At 52.5% G+C, this 21,727-nt stretch overlaps 1 protein-coding gene across 14 annotated transcripts in view; it reads left to right on the plus strand.

The window, feature by feature from the left end:
- The window catches only part of ZNF618 (zinc finger protein 618), a 167,086-nt gene that overhangs the window by 86,497 nt on the left and 58,862 nt on the right, over positions 1-21,727 (plus strand). For all 14 annotated transcript variants that reach the window (XM_028533021.2, XM_036022098.1, XM_036022097.1 and 11 more), the window contains exon 2: positions 9,147-9,190. In XM_028533021.2, the coding sequence (XP_028388822.2) occupies positions 9,147-9,190 (44 nt within the window). The remainder of the gene's footprint in view (positions 1-9,146; positions 9,191-21,727) is intronic.

The following is a 21,727-nucleotide window of genomic DNA, read 5'->3' on the forward strand; positions in this document are numbered from 1 at the left end:
CACTGCCCCCTCTGGCAGCCCCTTTGCAGACAGAATTCTGATTACGTTTCTCCCCTGCCTGAAGCCCTTCATGTGGGGTGCAGGGTGGAAGAAAACTGCTTGTTGTTTCTCTGCCACTCTTCTATAGATGTAAAATTATTTCAGTATAAAAAGTTATAAAAAAAAAAACAACAAGCCCAAACCCTTGCTGAGCCACAGGAACAACCTCGCATGTTCTGACGCAGCCTTAGGCCCCTTTGTGGCCCAGCCCAGCCAGGCACGTAGAGTCTGCACATGTGAAACAACCGGGAACGTCGCAGACCCTGCAGGTCCAGGCGGACCGTGGGCTCCAGCCATGGTGGCAGCCATCGGCGCTCTGGGGTGAGAGCAAGGCTTGTGGTGTGGGTGCTGAGTCTTGCAGGGCAGCCCAGGGGAGGCTGCTGCCCCCCCTCCCTGAGGCCAGGACTCCCCGGGTGTGGAGGTGGATTCACCTTTTCCTTCTGTCCCTCCCAGGTGCCCGGGGCTGTGCCCAGAGGAGACCAGGCCCCCCTGCACGCTGCACTGCAGCCGTTGAATTGACTTTTTAAACCTTCCATTGATTGGTGACTGCTGTGTACCAGCTTCACCCTGGGTACTCCCCACCCTCTGTCTCAGGTGATCCTTGTCACTCCCAGCAGCCGTCAGTCCTGGAGCTGGCTCTTCTCCACGGCCGCCTCCAGACCGTCATCACTTCTTCTTTGGAAGGTGACAGTGGCTTTCACGTTGGGCTTCCTCCCTCCCTCCTGCAGCCAGCAGTTGCTTTCAGAGGTGCGCGTGCTGTGGTGGCCAGGGAGCCTGGGAATGAAGCAGAAGCTCCTGCCTAGCATGGTTTTCAGGGGCTCAGTAATTAGTAGCTGTTGACCGTGGTGACAAAGACAGTGATGATGGTGATAATGTCAGCATGAAGGTCCTGCTCCAGTCTGCCTGGCTGCCCACCAGAGGGAGGAGAAGAACCTCCCAGTACCAGGAAACTTCCGGGAAACAGTCAAGGCCTGGGCTGGTTTCATTCCTGGGAAGCCTGATTTATTTGTTGACACTTGACTCCAGACAGCAAGGGCTTGGGAAGAGGCAGAAGGTCGCCGTAACCAAGAGGAGTGAAAACGTGGTTCCTTTCCCGTTGCTTCCCCTGGTAGTCGGAGCCTTGGCCAGTCGGTGGTGGCATCCCTGGGGCCTCTGGGCTCCGGCCTGGGGTCTGGGCAGGAACTCTCTGGTGAGCCTGGGCGTGTTGGGGGTCTTGTCCCTTCCTCCAGGGGTGAAGGCCCTCAGAGAAGTCCACGGCCCTGTGGGGCTCAGTGCCCCCAACAAAGCAAGACATACCCTTCTCCTTGCGCCCTAGCACCCAGCGTGTGTCGGTTTCATCTGCGTCTAGATTTTACATCTCCCCCATTGATGGGGGAGCTCTGGATGCCCTGTTCTAGCGTCCATCCCCTTAGGGAAGCCCTTCTGACCCTGTGGTGTCATCAGGTCCTGTTGTCAAAGGTGCTGATGGCATTCAGGCTTCTCTTGGCAGAGTACACAGCTCAGTCCGTAACTATAAGTCTGTAGTGCACAGTAACGAAGCAGTCACTGCTTGCCTTCCTCGCTGTTCTTGTTGCTGTTGTGTCCCCAGTAGCGGCCCTGGTGGCCGGCACATTGTAGGCACTGAATAGGTACTATCTGGGTGAATGAATAAGGAACCACGTCTGATTCAGCTTAGTGTCAGTCTCCAGAGGCCTTGCTCAGTGTCACACAGCTGTTATGAACTGCATAAATATCTGTTGAAAAACAGCATCACCCGTCCGTTCCCTTTTTCTTTTTCTTTCTTTTTAAACCAAGAGCTTCTCTGGCAGCTTCCACCACCCCTGAAGCCTGGAGCCCAGGGGCAGTCAGTGTCTCTGAGTAACCGCGCTCACTTGGGCAGGCAAAATACACAAAATTCAGAACCAGCTACCACATGGAGAAACACGCCGCTGGATGTGATGTAAGAAGCAAGGTCTACTTAGGGGTTCTATAGCATTTCTTGGGAATGGCATCTTCTTCATAAGTTGCAAAGCTGTTGCTGGCACAGTCACCCTTAGTAGGTGTGTTTCAGGAGCACCTGGTGGATTAGAGCGGGGACCGCTTGTGCTCGATAGAAAGGCAGTTCACCTACATTGTTTAGGGCCGGATTGGACTTCCTGGTTCTAGAGGTGAAGGTGTGTTTCTCTACATGTGAACTCCGGCCAAGCCGTTGACCAACTGGGTCTCTCTGGTTAATTCTTGATCCGAGGGAGTTAAACTCTAGTGTCTTCTTGGGGTTATTGGGAGGATCCAGCGCAGTGCAGTAATCAAGAAAGTGCTAGCTGTGCTGATGATTAATATTTTCATACACCAGAGAGATGCAAGTCCATTTTTCTTGGTGCTAAGGCACAAGATTTTTGGAATCTTTCTTGACTCTTTCTCTCCACCTCCGTGTCCACTTCATTGGCAAGTCCTGTCGGTTCTGCTTGCCAGTGTGTTCAGAACCCAGCTCTTCCTCACCCCAGTCGCAGCCCCCCTCATCTTCTGCCTGGGCTGCTGCGGCAACCTCCTCACCGGCCTCCACCCTTGCCCGTGGTCTGTTCTCAGCTCAGCAACCAGAAATGATCTTTTTAAAATGAAAGTCAAATTACATCCCTTTGCCAAAACCTGCCAGAGGCCTGCAGGCCCTGGGCGGACCTCCTGTACCGCTTCTCTCATCCTCACTCACTCCCACCCTGGGGTCTCTGCTCGGGCCATTTCCTTCCCCAGACACCCAGTGGCACCTGCTCTGATCACTTGACTGCCACCTACAACTCCTCCCTTGTCCCCAGCCTTCGGATTACCTCCTGCCTTTCTCTAGTTTTCCCCTACAGTGCACTTTCTGGCATGCATATGTCTTTACTGATTAATTTGTTAGACCTGATATTTCTGTGTCTGCCACTTGAGTGTAATGGCTGTGAGGGCAGGGATGCATCCCAGCTGCCCGGGACAACGTCTGGTGCGTAGAAGGAGCTCAGTAAATACTTGTCCGCTGAGCAAATGACTTTCTTCTGATTTGAGTCTTGTGCTTCAGTCGGAAAGAGGAAAAGTTCAAGTTAAATTTGGAGATCCATTGGCTTTTGGAAAGGGAGGAGATGGGGAGATGAGGCTTGAGTTGCTCTGGACGCAATCGCCCGCCCGCCTGTCCTCTGGCAGGTGCTTCTAGCAGGTGTGGAGGCTCTTCCGGCCTCCAGGTCAGGGGACTCGTTTTCCTCACTGCCGGGGCCGAGCCACCTCCCTACAGGGTCATTTGGATCATTTGGTAATTTAAAACAATTTATATGTTCGAATTAACATGCATATATATGTATGAAACACATGTGTTATGAAGTAACGTGCATTTGATCCTTGTGAATGTAGCGTTCATGCAAATTATAGTAAGAAAGGATACAAGACTCCAGGGGCATTTGAACACGCAGAGGGCTGCCCTTCTCCCTGGGTTCACACTCACTCTTCCCTTCCAAAGGCAGAGAGAAGCCCCAGAGACAGTGAACTTTGGAGGTTGAAGTTGTCCACCCAAAGCTGAGTACAGTGCTTGACGCATAGTAGGCTTTCAAGGAAATATCTGTTGGATAAATAAAGGAGTGATTGATTACTTAAGATCAGTTGTTCTATTTCATCCCCGTGGAATTGGCCAATGCATGCAGTTCATTCATCTAAGCAACCTCATTATCTGTATTTCCTGAGAAGTAATAACTAATGGACTTGACCATGTTTGCTGACTCTTTGCTCTGTGCCAGGCCCTGAGCTGGGTGCTGGAGACCTGGCCACATGCGCACTGTGGGCTTTGCCCAGGAGGAGCACACAGTCTGGGGGAGGCCGGCACCCCAGGAACCGTGGTCCCAGTCCCGTTGAGTTGGTGAGAGGCGCTGGTGGTGATGCGTTAGCAGCGTTGGAGAACAGTGAACAGGGACAGTCCAGTCTGGTGGGGGAGGGGGAGTCATTGGCGTCTCCAGAGAGGAAGCAATTTTTGAGTTTCAGTGGGGGAGGGCAAAGGCAAGATCTTAATTAGACCACCACGGAAACGTGCTGCGCCAGGTCCTGGGCTTGACCGGCCGCAGCGCCATCTTGGGGATGCCCCCTCTGAGATGTTGGTCCCCTCCATCTCCCCAGAGCTTGGGGGGGACCCCGAGCCCCCACATTTGCAGTGGCACCTCAGCCTCCCCGAACCTCTGGCTCGGCTCTCTTATCGAAGAAAGGCAATTTCATTCTTTGAGATCAGGCAGCCAGGACCCAAGGAGCTGTTTTCCTCCATTGTGCAAGCATGACAAATCATTAATTTTTGATTGATTTGCTTAGAATTATGGGCGCCCCAGCATTCTTTCCGCCGCTGAACAGCTGTATAACAAATGAATATATCAGTGCGCACAAAAGATTGGAGATCTAAGAGAAGCAATTACATTGGCCACCCTCCCCCACCCTCCCCCCTTCCAGGGCAGTGAAGGGAGGAAATTTTTACCAGAAATTCCTCAAGTGGCTTAAAAGAAAAAAAAATGCCTTTTTATAATTGAATTAAATCTTTATCTCTTCATCTTTTGCAGCACATTTCCAAACACACACCAGTTCCCCGCGTGCTTGGGTTTCATCCATCCAGGAGGAATCTTTAATAATGAAATTTTAACTTGTGAATTAAAACCAAAAGAAAAAAAAAAGCAAATTCTACCCCTCCTCTTTGCTTTTTTTTTTTTTGGTCGCTGCTATTCCTTTAAGATTTTGGAACCGTACCAGTGCACTAAATGTGACCTCCATAACTTTTAAATTAAGAATTTATGCTGGCTTGAAATTTATGAAATATTTCAGCATGAAAGAAAGCCTTTTTTCCCTCAGGAAAATTGAGCAATAAATCACAGCACTGTGGATTTACTGCCCTAGAGCCAGCGAGAGATAGGATTTTTTTTTTTTTGCTTCATTCTGAAAAAAAAAATGTAATCATATAAGACAGCTTAGCTGCTATCCTCCCACTCTCTAGAATTTTTAATTTCAGCTGTTTCTGCTTGGATTTATTTCCAATATTCCTGCTCGGCTTTTCAATTTCCTCAGTTATTAAATTTTAATTCAGTGCATTAGCATTTAAATTAAAAAAGGGTTTATTTTATCGAAATCGTTGGCCAGCCCCCATCCCGTAGCACACGAATTGCCTGTTTCTGCCATTTGCACAAAATGTGAAATGCAGCTAATGTATTACAACTTACATTTGCACAAATTTAGAAATAAAATTTCTGGGTTTGAAATAATATTTTCTTTCCAAGAAAATCCTTAATAAGAGAATGGAAAAGAACAACTTAACATTCATTTGGGAGGGAAGAGGAGGGCCCAATGAACCCAAAAATAGCCTTGCTCGGATCCTATGGAGAAGCCGGTGTATGAGGAGTGGAGGGGGCCAGGGAAGGGGGCAGGTATTCTGATGGTGAGCTGGGGGCTTGGAGACCTTTCCTCCAGCCTCTGTGAGGGTGAGCAGGAGGGTCTGTCCTCTTGTGGCCCCCTGCCCCCCAGCACGTTTCATTTGCCATGGAGGGGTTTGGGCCAACTCCACGTAGAAGGGTAGAAGGTGGAGAGGGTCTGATTCAACTGTCATGCTCCTGACCCTGTTTCTGCTTATGCAGAGGTGCAGGTCCAGGGAAAGGAAGGAGTTTGCCCAAGGCTTAAGGTGAGACCCAGGCAGAACCCGGGCAGGAAGCTGCCTGCCCTCTAGGAGCGCACGGCCCAGTGGTGGCAGCAGCAGGAGGGTTTCCATTACTTAAGCGATTACTATGCATACCTGGCCTGCGCTTAGTACTTTGCCTGCATTGCTGTGTTCAGTGTCGTAGTCGCTGGCCCATGGGACAAGATCTCAGGGCTGAGGGAGGGTCTGATGGACACTCGTGAGGTGCTGACTTGCAGCATGGGGTTCAGATCAGGCCGGAGACAGGCGGGGAAGACCCCTGGTGCTGTCCAGCCCAGCCCTGCTGCTTGTTTGCCCACCTCCTATGCAGTCTTATCCAAGTCACTCGGTTTCTCTGTGCTTCAGTTTCCTGGAGCCCGTACATGATGGCTTTTGTAGCGGTATCTAGGGTTGTTCATGATGATGATTATTACAGCTGAGCCCACGCAAAGTACTTGGACATGCATTACTGCATTTAACTCATCTTGTTTAAGTCTCAGGCCAGCCCCACGAGGTAGGTCCTGGGATTGCTGTTGCCATTTTGCAGATGTGGATACTGAGTGTGTGCCTGGCGAGTGTCAGTGACTTGCCTTGGAACGTACAACTAGAAAGTGGCAGAACCAGGACTCCAGCGCAGACTCCCCAACTCTAACCCCTGTGCTCTTACACTTCCGCTCAAATTGAGAGCACGTGAGATTCCACTGGGTAAAGGCGAGTTTGTGGTTCAGGTTGGGTCACATGAAATTGCTTTGGGCCTAGGAAAATGGCTGTGTCGGCGGCAGAACTGAATCCCGACAGTGGTGGTCAACCGCTATGATCTGTTCATTGGTGAGGACACCCATTGTGCCGGCCTGGCCCCTCAGGGATCTCCACCACTGAGAGCTGGTGCCTTCAGCACCGTGGGCCTCCGCTGGGGCTGGGAGGGCCCGAGTGGCGGTCCCCTGTCATTACGGTGGGTCTAGACTCAGGTCCAGGTGCTGTGACGTTGACGCGTGCTGCCTTTCACATCTCCTCTAGTGCTCGTCATCCCTCAGCTCCTAAACGGACGTTTCGCACCCCGCCGGGGTGAGACAGACACCTCTCAGCACCCCTCCTCCGAGGTTCCTTCCCGCCCGTGCCTGAGTCTCTGCCGAGGGATTTGTTAGGGCAACTCTTTGAACATGTTCAGCATTTTGTCTTTATTTTATAGAAATGTGTGGAAAACAAATGGGTGTTGCTAGCAGTATCATAAACATCATAAAAAGGAAACACAACTGGGGACGATCAGATGCACCCAAAACCGAGAATCTTCTTCCCCACCCGGTCCCATGACCACTGTACTTGCACCGGTCAGCTCTGTATGCAGTTATGAAGGACGGAAAAGGACAAAAAAGATTACGTTACAGTGATGTGTGAAACACTGGAGATAGGTGCTCAGAGTTAAGTCTGGAAAGTGAGAGGTCATTTGGGATTTTACAGGTTTTTAGGCTCTCTGGGGCAGAGTTTCTACCCCCTACCCCTTGGGCCTCTTACCGTGTGGACTGGAGAACGCGGTCTCCCCGCTCGCTCTCCAGACAAGTTTTGAGGAATGCAAGATGTCGGAGAGGGGCTGTAATTGATCCTGTTCTTTTGCTCGCAATGAAATGATATGCAAACCATTTTCTGCTTTGTTTCTCCTACTGAAATAATACAGCGGCATGCCATTAATTTCTCCCACCCAGGCCTTGCATCTCTACCTCCCTACTTGTCCTTCCCCTTCCCGTTTTCCTTGCGTGGGCAACAGGGGCGGGATGAGCTCACTCCCTTTCCCGATTGGCCCTCCTGAATCTTGGCGGGAGATAAAACACCACCGAGCTGAGGACTGTGGGTGCTGGAGTGGCCCAGACCTGGGCTTGTAGCTGTGGGGTGTTGGATGAATGACTTACAGACCCTCTGTGCCTCACCTATAAAATGGGATGTGTTAGGGAACCTACTGAGAGGATGACATACGAGGCATTTAATGTTCTACACTAGCGCCTGCTGGGAAGGCCTTCGGGGGAGCGAGTCTGGGTGCCCACAGGACAAGGCTGGAGGACAGGGGATCAGGCGGGAAGGAGGGGTGGGGACTGGAGAACCAGGTGTATCAGCCCTAGCAGACTGTGGGGACGTGGGGCTGTGTGTTGCCGGATTAACTGGTTTTTAAAGAGCAGCCGAAATGGGGGGGAGGTGAAATCCCTTTATTTTGATATATTTACTCTTTGGATCCAAGTCCGCCATCTGGTTTTGCCAGTTTGCAACTTCCCGTGAGCACTCGTCAAAAGGTAGCTGCTTGCTGTGTTTATTTTAACGTCCTCAATCCTTCATCCACAGTCCTGGAATTGGAAAAGCTTGGAAACAACAACAACAACAAAAAAGAGTTCTTGTAACTGTTGAAGTGGCAGAACTTGACCGAAGGGAAACGAGGCTGTTCGCCACCTTCATTTATCGCACGTACGGCTGACTGCCTGTGTTTCTCTATGGAAACACCAGTGTGCTAGGGCGCTGGGGGCTCCCCAGACCCCGCCAGGGTGGTGTCTGCATACAGGACACGTGTGCCAACATCGCCTTGCTAAGATCAGAAGGATTCTGAATTTGGGAACAAACGTGTGCCCCAGGGTTTTGAACCCACGTTATTTGAGCTAGGATCACGGTTATCTAAATGTTTTCACAAAGCTAAGGAATGTGGGGGGAGGAAAGTGGGGGGGGATGGAGACAACCGTACTTGAACAGTAAGAAAAAAAGAAAGCCAGGGAATGCGTCTTCAACCAGGGGTGGTGGAGAAACCTGGGCATTCCCCATATGTCAGGAACCTCCACGTCGAGGACCCCCCAGCACTAGCCTGGCTAGTCAGGGACCCCGAGTATCTGTTGTTCAGTCCTCGTGAAACTTCAGGCCACGCCCTCCTCATCCAGGGCCTCAGTGTCTCCATCTGAACCAGAATTTGATGATTTCTGGAAATTTCATTTGACCAGCCTTATTCCCCCACCCCCCCCACCCCCAAATAAAGAGATTAAGAACAGCCATTCTCATGCCTCCCCTGCTCAGAGGGTTGGGGGACAGAATATTTTAACATAATAGGATTTTCCCCCTTGATTGGTAGGAATAAATCTGTGGCTACTGTTTTATTGGAAATCCCAGCTGAAAATAAAAATGGTGCAATTCAATCTCCGATTTAGCTGGTTACTTACTTTCCACCGAGTCCCCAGGGCTCTGTGGTTGCTGGGTTTGTGTTGGCAGTGGGTGCTCATCTGGATTTAAAGGGCCAAGCCAATTTGGGCTGGGGGTGTGCTGGCTCCCTGTTGCCACCGGGAGCAGATTTTTCTAGCCTGGAGGAAAGGAGCAGGGGGTCGGGACCAGCCCACCCGTGTGTCTGAGGGAAGGATGGTGTGAGCAGCAGCCTGGCATAGGGGCAGTGGGTAGAATCTGTGTCTTCGCCCTTGGCTAATGCGTGTGCTTTGGGTTTCTTCTGCAGGCTGACGGAGCCAGCGCGGCTGGAAGGAAAAGCACGGCGAGCAGGTACACCCCCTCTCCCCACCCCTGGGCTCACAACTAACAGCCACCTGCCCCTGGTCCTCCCCTTCCATCCAAAATGATGGGCTGTCCAGGCTGGTCTCCTTTGCTGGGAAGTTTCCCTGCTTCCCTGTAGGATGTGCAGTTGTGGGCGGCACTGTCCAGCCCTCCCGGTATCTTCTGTGGGCACCTGTGATGGAACCAAGGATGACTTATCCCGAACTGGCCTTTGGCTGCTCCTGCCCAAGGTGGGGGGAACTTCGGGGTGAAACACAGGACTGGGCAGAAAGACCTGGGCTTGAATGTTGGCTCATCTCCAGTGTTATGAACTCCAGGGGAGCCGGTCCCATCCTAGTCTGGAATCCAGCGGCTTGGCTTGAGTCCTGGGCTTGCTTGTTCCCCTGAACCAGTCACTGCAGAGCCGGGGAGTGGGCTGCCCGGATGCTGAGCCAGGCCAGGGGTGTGTCCTCACCCTTGGAGCGGGCAGGAGATGGGAGGGGTTGCGCCCAGACGAAAGCTGAGCTCCGTACAAAGAAAGCGGGAGGAGATGCTGGACGAGCCCACGGGCTGGGTGTCTGTCATGGTGGTAAACGTTGGTGCTGCCGCGGCTGCCCCCTCACGTGGGTGCTGAAGGCAAGAAGAAGTCCAGGGAGAGACGGGAGAGACGGCTGTGCAGGCCACGCACGTCCCCTGGAGCGGGCTCTAGGGCTGCAGCCTACTGCGGTTGGGCTCAAGCCGAGGCGTTTGCCCTTTAGCCCATGGAATACTGTATTTTTTAAAGTTAATAGATTTTTGTGGGAAAAAGGGCTTCTGTGGCCAAATAAGTTTGAAGGACAGTGGATTAAGCAGACTCAACTGATTTCTTCCCTGTGGAGCTTTCCAGAGCCTTTCTTGTGCTAATGCGTGTGCATGAAAACATCCAAGAGAGAGATGCCAAGCTTCTCAAACTTCCGTAACCATGGAACCCTTTTATTGAGGTCCATCCCACAAAGCCAGCGTTCCTTGGGACGGGCCTGGGAACACCTGGGGGCTGTTCAGGTTCTTTGAGCGGAAGAGGAGCATGTGTTTCAGGACGATCGCCCTGGCAACCGTTGGCAGGGTGGCGTGGAGGCAGGTAGAGTAGAGGCCGTGACACAGGCTACAGGTCACTGTGACCCACACAACCCTGCCCCCTCCCCGAGTCAGTCTCCCCCTCGCTTGGTCTGTTGGCCTCCTGACCTTCTCTCTAGTTCTCTAATACCCAACCCGGGCTCAGCCAAGTTGACCTGTGAAAGGTCAGATAGTGGGCCACGGTCTCTGCGGCAGCCTCAGCTTTGCCCACGTAATGCAGAAGGTGCCGCAGATAATACGGAACCACAGAGACGGCCGTGGTTTGCCAGCCCCTGGCCTCAAGAGCCCTTGCAGCTGCTGTTCCTTTGCCTGGAGTGCTCTTCCCTCTGATCTTTCCATAATTAGGGTCCTTTCATCCTTCAGGTCTGGATTCTGTCTCCCTTCCCCAGAGAAGCCTTCCCTGACCTCCTCCTTCAAGGGCCCGTGGCCTGTTTGCCCTCTTTAAATATTTCACTTATTTGTGTACTTTCCTCTGCCTCTCCAGGGCCAGCTCTGTGGGCAAAGGTCATTCTGTCCTGTTCACTGCGAGGGGCTGGCCTGTAGCAGGTGCTCAGTGAGTGTCTGTGGGCTGGGCGAGATGAGAGGTGATATGGGGGTGATGTAGGGGTCGGGCGTGTGGGCTGGAAGAGAGCAGTGGGTGTCGGGCTCGGGCCTGTGAACACAGGTGCTGACCTGTGTCGTGACCAGCAGCTGCCCAGCACCTGTGTTTCCCTCCTGTGCCCCGGAAGAGGATTTTGCCTGAGGACAGTGTAGGCAGCTGTGGCCTGCAGGGCAGTGGGAGCCTTGAGATGAGAGGTACCAGGAAGTGCTTCCTGGAAAGTCAGGGCTGGAAGGGGTCTGGGGCTTTGGCTGGCCCCTCCCTCTTATTGAACACATGGGGAGGAAAGGCCCTGCTCAGGGTCACGTGATGAGTAAGTAGCCGTGTCAGGCCTTGAACCTACCAAAGCTGGGTGCTTTCTCCACTCAGAAATAGTGGGCTCAAGTGAGGGTCTCGCAAAGCTCTCCCACCATCCTCCCACTTTCATCAAGCACCTGCTAGGTTAGGCCCAGTGCCGTGCGCTGTGGACTCAGATGAATGTGAGGCTGGTCTGTTCATTCAGTGGACACATGAGTGTCTGCTGCGTGGAGGGCACTGTCCAAAGTGCTGGGTCTACAGCAGTGAACAGACGAAGCTCCATCTGTTTCTGATGACTCAGGCAGATGCGGTCCTTGCCTTCGTGCAGGAACCTGTCCCGCACCAGCATATCTGCCCGCTGATCAGAGGACAGCAGGCGGGTTCCTCTGTAGTCATGGCGGCTGCAAGCTCTGTCTTGAGTCTTAGCAGCCCTGGGCTTCAGAGTGCGGGGAGGGAGAGGAGTGCTGAGGCAGGTGAGAGATGCCTGTCTCAGGCAGGCGAGCGGGCAGGTGGCATGCACGCCATCCCCTGGCTCTCCCTGAATGGCCTAGGCTTGCATGTACTCAGTTACGGAGCCCTGAATTATTACTAGGCTGCCCGCATACACACCAGGAAGGACCAGTCCAAACCTTAGGATCCCCGTGTGTAACTGGAAGAAATTTCTAGTGATAATGACTACCATCCCGTCAGCACTTACCTGTCAGGCTGTGGGCTAAGTGACTTACATATACAAACTTACTATTAATTCATGTAATCTTCATAACAACCCTGAGAGGGAGGTACTCTTGTTGCTCTCACTTCACAGACGAGGAAGCCGAGGCACGGGGGTGTTCACGGGGCTCAGGCTGCCCGGTGGGAAGCAAGCCACCCAGCCAAGACATTCCCTGAGTCTGGCTCCTCCCGTGCATGGGCTTCACCGCCGTGCCCTTCGCTGCTTGGTATGACGTGATCGGCTAACAGGTGGCAGCGGAGACCGTTAGGGGCCAGGGGCTGTGCCAGAGGCTGGAGGCTTGTCAAGAAGGCAGGGACTCCAAAGGAGCTATCAAGTGAGTTTATATTGATTCTGTCATTAAAGCTAATAGAGTACCTTTGAAAGACCAAAGCAGTAATGTTATATAGTGACCCAGCATTCACTCAGGAGTGACTTATGCATTAAACATCAAGAGAATGTCAACATGGGCCTTTGCTGATGCTGGTGAATTGGACCCTGGCTTTGGGTCAGGTCAGCCAGGTAGGGTTGAGACCTGTAGACACTTTGTGGAGCGTTAGACTCACTTAGCCCCTCTTTCAGGTGCGGGGGCAAAGGCCTGAGGCTTCCTGCGGTCAGAGGGAGGCTAGCTGGCCCTCGTCAGGAGCGACCTTGATGAACCCACGACCCTGTGACGTGGGCTTCCACTCTCAGCCCCAGTCGTGCCACCGCCCACGCCGTTATGCGCTGGGTTCTGCTTACGTCCCAGCACCTACTTTTTGGCCCAGAAAACCTAATTTTGTTACCTCTCCAGAAGGGTTCTGGCTAAACCCCAAAACCAACTAATTCCTTAGCTCTGGCTGCTGAGGAATTAGTGTTAATGGAGGGGGACAAGGAGAGGTGGTGTTTGTGATCCTGAGGGACGCCCGAATGTGGTTTGGTTTACTTCCCTGTAACCCAGCCCGGGTCGATTTTACAAGGCCAGCGATCCCAGCACTTGAGCTTAATGCTGACCTGGTGAGCAGGTCACAAGTCACGGAGCCCAGCTCCAGCCAGATGTCACTTATGTTCTCAGGGGCATGGGGTCTACGGGGGCCTTGGCTGTGGAAAATTCTAAGGGAAATGCGGTTTTTATAATCAACTAAATGCAACTACGGGCTTGCTGTAATGAAGAATTGTGCCTTTTTTTTTTTTTTTTGGTCAGTTGAAGACTGGAAGGTCCCTATAGATAATCTAGTCCAGCAATCTCACTTGAAGATAAGGAAACCCGGGATAGAAGAGGCTGAGGGACTCATTTGTTGGCTGTGCATACCCATTGCCTAACAGGTGGTCAGGATATAGCAGACGGGAAGATTGTCAGGGTGGGAGGAAAAGGAAAAACCCAGTCTGGGTCATTCATGCCGCAAAAACACTTAGCTGAGCACCTGCTGAGTGCCAGAGTCTGACCTGGTGCTGGACATGCAGCGGCGAACAAAGCAGATGGAATCACCGGCCTGTGGAGCTGCTGTTCTGGTGGGAGTGGCGGAGACGTAATACATGCGTAAGGCAGGTGGTCTGTCCTGTGGTAGAAAGGGCTCTGGGGGAAAGCAGGGAGGATTGGCAAGCCAGAGGGAGTATTGCATCACCAGGAAGGAGACATTTGAACACGAATCTGATGGGGATGAGGACTGAGCCAAGCATTCACGGGGGAAGTGCATTCCAGGCAGGGAGAGCCATAGGTCCAAAGGCCCTGGGGCAGGAAAGTGTCCATCATGTTGGGACAACAGTAAGGAGACAGATGTGGCTGTGCAGGGCCCCGGAAGGCTGCTGTCAGGACTTCGGCCTCGATCCTGTGTGAGGTGAGGAACCACTGGGGATTTTGAGCAGAAGGGTGGCATGAATTTGGTTTCAAGAGGATCATTCTGGCTGCCAGGAGAAGAGTAAATAGCAGGGGTAAAGACCTTATAAGATGTGTTACCAGGGGTTCAGGACAGGCAGGATCTTAGAAGCTAGGCTGGGAATTGAGTGGCTAAAAGGTTGGTTTTTCCCCAGGCCTAGGGAATCCAGTTTCACAAAGCATTGTGTGCGCCCTGCCTCCCCAGGGCACAGCCTCCTGCTTGGTCCTGGGATAGCGTGGAACAGCCTGTGGCTGCCACTCTCCGTGCCTGCTCTGCCGGGCGTCTCACTTCCTTGTCCTCTGCCCAGCCCCACTGAGGGCCAAGCAGCTTAGCATGGTGTTGTGGCCTGGGCTGCCTGGGTTCAGATCCTGGCACCACCCACCTCCTGGATATGTGACCTTGGGCTTAGTTCCCTGACTCAGTTTCCTCATCGGTAACATGGGAGTAGATTACCTCCCTCATAGTGTTGTCAATGATAATAGTAGTGATAGTTTTACTATTACTATTACTAAGTGTAATAACAATTTAGTAATATTACCGGTAAGTATAATAATACTATGTATACCCTTAGCACAATGCCTGGCCCATCGTAGGTGTGCAATGAATGCTTGCTTTTTTTTTTACCACATTCCCACTGTGCTGGGTTCCATTCCTAGGGAGAGGTAACAGTGGGGTGGCAATTGATTTCTTGCAGAGAGAGCCTGGACATTGGAGAGAGGGCTGGAGGTAGGGGTAAGGGTGGGGCTGGAGCTCACATTTGTTGAGGGGCTACCATGGTCTACGTGCTGTATGATGCAGCTTGTCCATACTGAATTTGGTCCTCCCAGGCAGTGATGGGCATCCCTCTTCATTGGAAGGGACTGAGGAGTAGATTTGTCCAGCGTCACCCAAATAGTCAAATGGCTTTGGGCTAGGTTGAGTCTTGTTATTGAAGCCAGGATTTTTACTGGTGGACCATGTAATTTAACAACCACGTGTGTGTGGCTGCATAATTATTTTTTGAATAACATATTATTGTTTAGCATTTTGGATTTCAGCAATGAAATTAACATAGCCGTAAACAAATTAACTACATTTGCACAAAAAGTCACCGTACCGGTAGGCTCGATGCGAGTCAGTGGCCAGTAAGGTGTTAGCAGAATGAATTACTTGAGAACTTGGGGCGTGTTTTAGACAGGGTGCATCCTCCATCTTGACTCCAGGTTTATGTTCTTGTTACTGGAACTTACTTATTTCCAAAAATGTGTATTCTCACTCTATCAGATTTTGGACAAAGTTAGACCACAGAAATCATAAATTGCAGGCAACTCTGAAAGTTCAATTCCAAAGTGGGAAATGGGGTTCAATTGCATTTTTGGTGGGCAGGGTTCACTCTCTGCTTTATTAGTTACCATTCAAGCTACACTCTGCACATAGGGCAGATTCTTGAAAATTCACACAGCCGTAGGTTTTGCCCTGTGGAGGCAGCCACAGAAATGCAAACTGACTTAGGCCATCAAAATCGGTGAAGCATTTTTGCCAAGTGGCACCGAGGCTCTTGAGCTTGGGGTGGTCCTGCAGAGTGGAGCGACAGTCTCTAGGGACCCTCTGCTCAGTCCTCCTCTCAGTTTGAGTCTCCCTCTTGTGCTCCTTGAGCAAATTAAGAAACTTCTTGTGACACTGTGGTGATCGGCTCAGAGCGCTCGGAAGCCTTGTCTTGTCCTGGGAAGCGCGGTCTTGAGGATGGTTCCTAGGACGGTCCGACTTGTTCACTTTGTGAAGCCCTCAACGACAGAGGCCTTGTTCTGACCAAGCGACTCAGGAAGTTTCCACAACCGTATCATCTGTCTGGCTCTGCCAATGGAAGAGAAACATCCTCTCCCTTGGCTTCAGCTTCCTCCGGGTTCCGTGCAGCATGTGACGATGGTAGAGAACGTCAGTATACTCCAGATCCACCTGGATCACTCCCGCCTGCCCTCCTGCAGTGAACTCGGCTGCGGTGTGTGTCCTCGGCTCTCCCCTTCGCCGCTGCTGCAGGGAGCGGGGCCATGCCCTGCACCCCTTTTGTCTCCACAGGGCCTGAAAATCCCTTTTACACTCGTCTGTGCATGCTCCATCCGTGGCCCAGAGCTCATCTTTTCCGTCGTTTCCCCAGACTTTCTGTATTTTGTCTGGCAAGTGCTTGGAAGGGATGGGAGAGAAAAAAACCCTCACATTTACGGAGCCCGACCATGCGTGGTGCCACTCGGGGCTCCTCTGTGCGTCTCTGTCCTATAATCTCCCACACAACCCCTCGTGGTCAGTGTTCTCATCCCCGGCTGACACCCGAGGGCAGGGCACTGCGGGCAGGTTAGGAGCTTGGCAGTGGTCCATGCACCTAGTTTATCGTCCCAGTACCTTGGGAGGGCCTGGACTGTGTAGTGAGGGGTCTTCTTTGTGGGGCAGGGGGCAGTGGGCAGTGAGGGACCAGGGCTGGGTCCTCACCCTTGAGTGTGTGGACTGAGCTGACTGTGCCTTACAAACCTCGGTCTGCCAACAGCTGGCCTTCTGGACTAGTGAGTGGAGCATGGAAGGGAGGAGGCCAGGTGTAACGCTAGGACCGGGGGAGAGGTGCATTGGAAGGACGGCAGCTGGACAGCTCTGGGCATCACTTGTCAGTGTGGGCAGCATGTTGGAGGGGAAGTGGTCCTGTTGGGTAGGCCCCTATTCCGGGAGAAAGGGGCCGGTGGAGTTGCACGAGAAAGGGATGGCAGCCGAGGCCCAGCCTCTGCAGGAAAGGACGTTGGTGGCAGAGGGCCTGTATTTATTCTCTGCTTGTCCATCATCCAGCATGAGGACCAGCTTAGGGACTGCCTCCCTCTTCACTGATTGAATTACCTGTCCTCTGGGGTCTGCTTTGGACCCGCGGGTGCCCTGGAAGATGCAGAGCAGTGGGCACGTGTGCCTCTGTGGCCTCTCCCCTTCGCTTCCTGCCGGTGAGCAGATTCTTCCTGGACGAGAATCCCTGAGTCTGCAGGGTCCCGACAGTCACGTGAGAAGAAGCGTGGGGAGGTGGGTCTTCAGAGAGCAGTGTGCCTTGCTTGCGGATCCAAATCACGCCACTGCCAGACCCACTGGAAGACGAGGGCTGTGCTTTCATTTAAGACTCTGTTAACAATATTTCTTCTCAGTGACCGGGGCCAGCCTCCCATGTACCAGGACACCTGCAAAAGAAATTTCCAGCTTTCCCCAGAGGGCCCCGCCTGCTAACCATTAGAGTTGGTGATTTGACAGCATCGCTCATGACTCCTGCTTTTCTCTATTTTAGGCTTACATTAACCAGGGAATTAACTCTTAATATTTAAATCTTCATGCTGTCTTGCTGAACTGCAGTATTACCCAGCGCTGTGGCTGACTGACACCATACACTGAAGACAATTAAGTGCTTAGGAATTTTCTCAAACTAATGGTAAATTTATGCGTTGTAGGTTATTTTGAATTTCTAGACTGTTAAGAGTTGTTTAATAGGTTAATAGTTTTAATCTATTAATCTAATCTTTTCTACTTGACTATTTATTAAAATATATCAGTGATACATGACAGTAATGGAAGTGCAGATAATTCCGAGGGTTATTAAGGGCCGGGTGGCGGCGTGAAGATTTGAAACACGGGCGGAATAGTAAATACAGACGCAGGCCGCCTCACTGGGGTTTGTGGAAATATGGGTTTTGTTGTAAGTTCCCTCTTGGGGTCCTTCCAGGCCAGTGGACGTTGCGACCTTTTTCTCCACTACGTTTTTCTGTCCTTGCAGCTAAACACAGGAGGCTCTTTCTAGCCAAAGGACATGTACAAGCATGGCCACCGTTGTATAGCACATGAAGGAGAGCTGGAGGTCGGCGGGGAACTCGGAGCCCAAGTGCTTTTCTCTGTGGCGGAGATGGAGCCCCTCCGTTTAAGCCCCTAACACGTGCCCTGTTCTGTCAGGGTGCTGAGGTTACTGCAGGAGGCAAGGGAATTTGCTCCCTGTCTCTCGGAGCTCCTGCTCATGTGATCACCTATATTTGTTCATTCATTCAACAGGTGGTTTTTGTTCTTTTTCTCTTCTCTTGAGAAAACAGAAATCGTCCAAATGACCCCAAGCCGGAGAGTCAGAGTTGGCCAGACCTGGCTGAATCCCGTTTTTGTCCCTAGAAAGCTGTGCGAGCAGGAAAAAGGCACTCTGCTTCTCTGATCCCAGGATTTCTTCTCTGTAATCAGAACTGCCAGCTGTGTCAGGCGTTGTGGAGGACAGTGAGAGAGGCAGCGGGGGAACACGTGCAGCCCCGTGCCTGGGACGGCAGAGCCGTTCAGTAGGCCTGAGCCGCCCTTGTCGTGATTTGCATCCTCTGCATCATCACCACCAGTACCCCTCACCCGTGGTCACTTTCTGTTTGTGTCATTCAGTGGGCATTAGCTCATGTCAGCAGGGGCCAGGCACGGGTACAAAAAGCAGTGGGTGGAGCCCTGGCCTCTGCAGGTCTCCCACAACCGTGCAGGATTAGAGGGCAGGAGCCTGTTAGAAGTGTAGGGGGCATTCCTGAAACCACTGGTGTGAGACTGCTGGCCCCCTAAGACCTCGGTCCCTCACCCCGTGCCCTGAGGCCCCAAGCCTGCTAACTGATGACAGAAGGGGTGACTCTGCACCCTCGAGAGTTAGCATTGCTTTGCAGTATCCAGTCACGGCATGGTACACCTTACACTCACATGCATTATATGTCAGCATCTCAGTAAGCCTGGAGAGAAGAGGAGCTGGTATTGGAGTTGTTAGCTGGCTACTCTATTTCAGCATTGCAGGAAGTAGGAACAGTGTGTTACACTTGAGGAGGCTTCCACTGGAACAGAAATACATGCCTTTGACACTTCAGGAATAAGCGTCACTTACTCAGCTGGCTCCTGGGAAGCATCTCCAACCCAGGTCGCACTGAGGGAAGGTGGGTGGGACATGGCTGTCTTCAGTTCTGAGTGTCAGTTGAAGCAGTGAAACCATGGACAGTTCTTTGGTGGGTGGTGTTGGAGGGCGGCACCCCGAAGGCTGCTCTGGCATTGGCTCTTCCAGGTCACATGCCTTGCTTGGATCCTTAAAAGAATGAACCGGTGCTCACTGATCACCTCCCACATGTCAGGTGCTGCTGTGGGTGCTGAAATGTGACAGAGAACCAACAAGACGAAGTCCCCGTCCTCTTGTAGCTCATGTTCTAGTTGGGGTGACAGACCGTGAAGAGGATGAGAGGTAGCAAGTATGGTAGATGAACGTAGGGTTGGTCAGTACTGAGCAGAGCACATGCAGCAGGGAACGGCTGTGGAGTGTCGGAGGCCTCGGACCGGGCAGCCAGGACTTCTCCACTGGCACTCACCACTTGAGTGAAGCCCTGAAGGACTGGCAGTCTCCAGCCTTGGAGGCATCGGGGGAAGGGGAGAAGATCCCAGGCGGAGGACAGAGCAAGTGCAGAGGCCGAGGCAGGAGCTTGCCAGTGCACTCAGGGAACAGGTCGAAGACCAGGGTAGCCAGTGAGGGGGAACAAGGTGGGGTGCTAGCAGATGAGGTCAGCGGGCACATGGGGCATGTCACAGAGAGCCCTGAGGGTCAGGTGTGGACCTCAACTGTTACACCGGGTGAGGTGCAGAACCATAATGGATCTTGAGCCGAAGAGTGACTCAATCTGGTTTATTTTCATAGCATCGCCCTGGCTGCTGTGGGGAGCACACGTTTGGGGGTGCTGGCTGGGCCAGGGTAGGAGCAGGGAGACTGCCCACGAGGTTATTACAAGACAGGAAGAAAGACGGCAGCTGGATGAGAATGGTGGCTGTTGGCGGGCGGTAAGGAGGGTTTAGGTTCTGGACATATTTTAAAGGTGGAGTTTTTACAGGATTTGCTGGTAGATTCAAGATCAGGATTATTCCAGGGTCTGGGCTTGAGGACCTGGAGGGACAGAATTGTTAGTAAACAGTGAAGACTGCAGCTACCTGCTGGCAGCATCTTAGACTCAGAGGCTGGTGGGAAGAGCCCTGGGTGGGAGTCAGAAGAACCTTTTCCTGACTTAGGGGGGAGGGCAGGGCAGCGGCTCAGTTTGGACCTGTCATGTGTGGGTGCCTGGTCGGCATCCCGGGGGGCGTGTCAGGCAGGCAGCTGGTGATGTGGGGCTGGAGTCCAGGGGCAGGTCCAAGCTGGAGATGGAGTTTGCAGTTCATCCTCATAGAGTTAATATTCAAAAGCATGAGTCTGGAGGCGATGACTTAGGGCACAGGCAGCAAACACAAGGCCCGCGGGCCGAATCCGGCCCTCTACCTTGTTTTATCCGGCAGCAGCACTGAGCTCTCGCTTAATTGTTAAGGAGTAAGTTACATTTATACAGTCCTAAAATCACATTCGACCCTTTGGAGGCAACCACGAGGCTGATGTGGCCCCCAGTGAAAATGAGTGTGACACCCCTGACTTTTAGGGAGTGAGGGTAGATAAAAATAGCAGAGGTTCTAGAGCTGATCCTTGGAGCATGTCCGTGTATAGGGGCTGGGCTGGTAAAGAGTAATCAGCAGAAGACAGAGAAGGGGCCAGAAGACAAGAGGCCCGCCCGTGAGCAAAGTGGAGGAGAAAGGGGAACTCGTCCAAGGAGGGGCTCAGTGAGGACCGAGAAGGGACCGTAGGAGTGAGGAGCGTGGAGGTCACGGGAGGCCTTGGGAAGAACAGCTTTGGCAGAATGAGGGAGACAGCAACCTCACGGTGCCTAAGAAGCATTGCCAAGGAGGGGTGGGGCCGCCAACATCTACAAGTAGGTAATTATTTGCACTCACATCATTGGTTGGTGGGCAGATGGACGGGGTTGGAGGACTGGGTCAGCGGACAGGCCCTACAGCAGGGTGAGCATGGCCCCTGAAGTCGTGGCTGCTTGTGCATTAATTCATTTAACACCCCATGCATCCATGCATTCACGGAGAATGTGCTTAAGCACAGCTTGAGGCCAGTTAACCCTCATTCCTAATGAGTGGAGTCTTTAATGAAGTTGTATTCCAGGGGGAGTTAACCGAGTCATTATTTACACAGTGTGATTAGAGATTTTTTTCACCCTACATTATTTCAGGTGGCTGAAGTGCCAGAGTAAACACGCAGTAGCCGTTGGAGGGAGTGGAGGGGTCCTCAGGCTGACTTTGGGGTGCAGACAGATACGCTGATCCCCATCCTGTGCAAGGACATAGGCGCACCCTGCCAGGTAGAGGTATGGCCTTGACTGGGGCCTTAGACATCAGAGTCTAGCTCACTCATGCAGGTGAGAAAACTGAGCCAGGCAGGCGCAGAACCGCATTGCCGAGTGCTGAGGACTCCTCACAGCAACGGCAACTTGGTAGAACCTGACAGAATGTCAAGCATTAGCACTTTTGGTGGGATGATGTAGAAATTGTGCCCAGAAACAAAGTTGTCTGACTCCTGGGCAGCTGGTACCACCTGGGACTCTTCCTCCACCATGTCCGGAAGTGGCATTTGTTCTTGGGCCTCAGACCCACTGCTGTGTTATTTAGTTGCATTGCCTCAGGCAGGCCCTGCTCCAGGATGGGAGTCGGAAGAATTGTTTCCAGACCACGCTCAGAAGCTCGTCACTGGAAGTTGTGTGGCCTCAGGCATGCTGTTGGCTCACTGCGTTGCTCGGGTGCCTGCTGTGCGCCAGGCCTGGTGTGCCAGCAAGATGTGGATGTGCAGGGGACGGTTCTGTGCTCCGGTTTCCCACCCTGGGCCACAGGGCTCTCACGAGTGCTGGATGTGATGGGGTGGGTCTGAGCACTTGGAGAACCATCTGGTAACATCCAGAGGAAGGGGTTTGTTCCTGAAACCTCCCCAGGCAGGCTCTGTGGCACATTGGACTGGCCAGATGCAGTGACAGGGATGAGGGAGGACGAAGCGAAAGGAACCTGAGGGTAGCGGAGGGCAGCGATTTGCAAACTTAGCCACTTTGGAGCTGTGTCTTCAGATTTAGTCTGATGTGTAG

The sequence above is a fragment of the Phyllostomus discolor genome, chromosome 3 (genome assembly GCF_004126475.2).
Source record: "Phyllostomus discolor isolate MPI-MPIP mPhyDis1 chromosome 3, mPhyDis1.pri.v3, whole genome shotgun sequence".
In the NCBI taxonomy this organism is placed as follows: Eukaryota; Metazoa; Chordata; class Mammalia; order Chiroptera; family Phyllostomidae; genus Phyllostomus; species Phyllostomus discolor.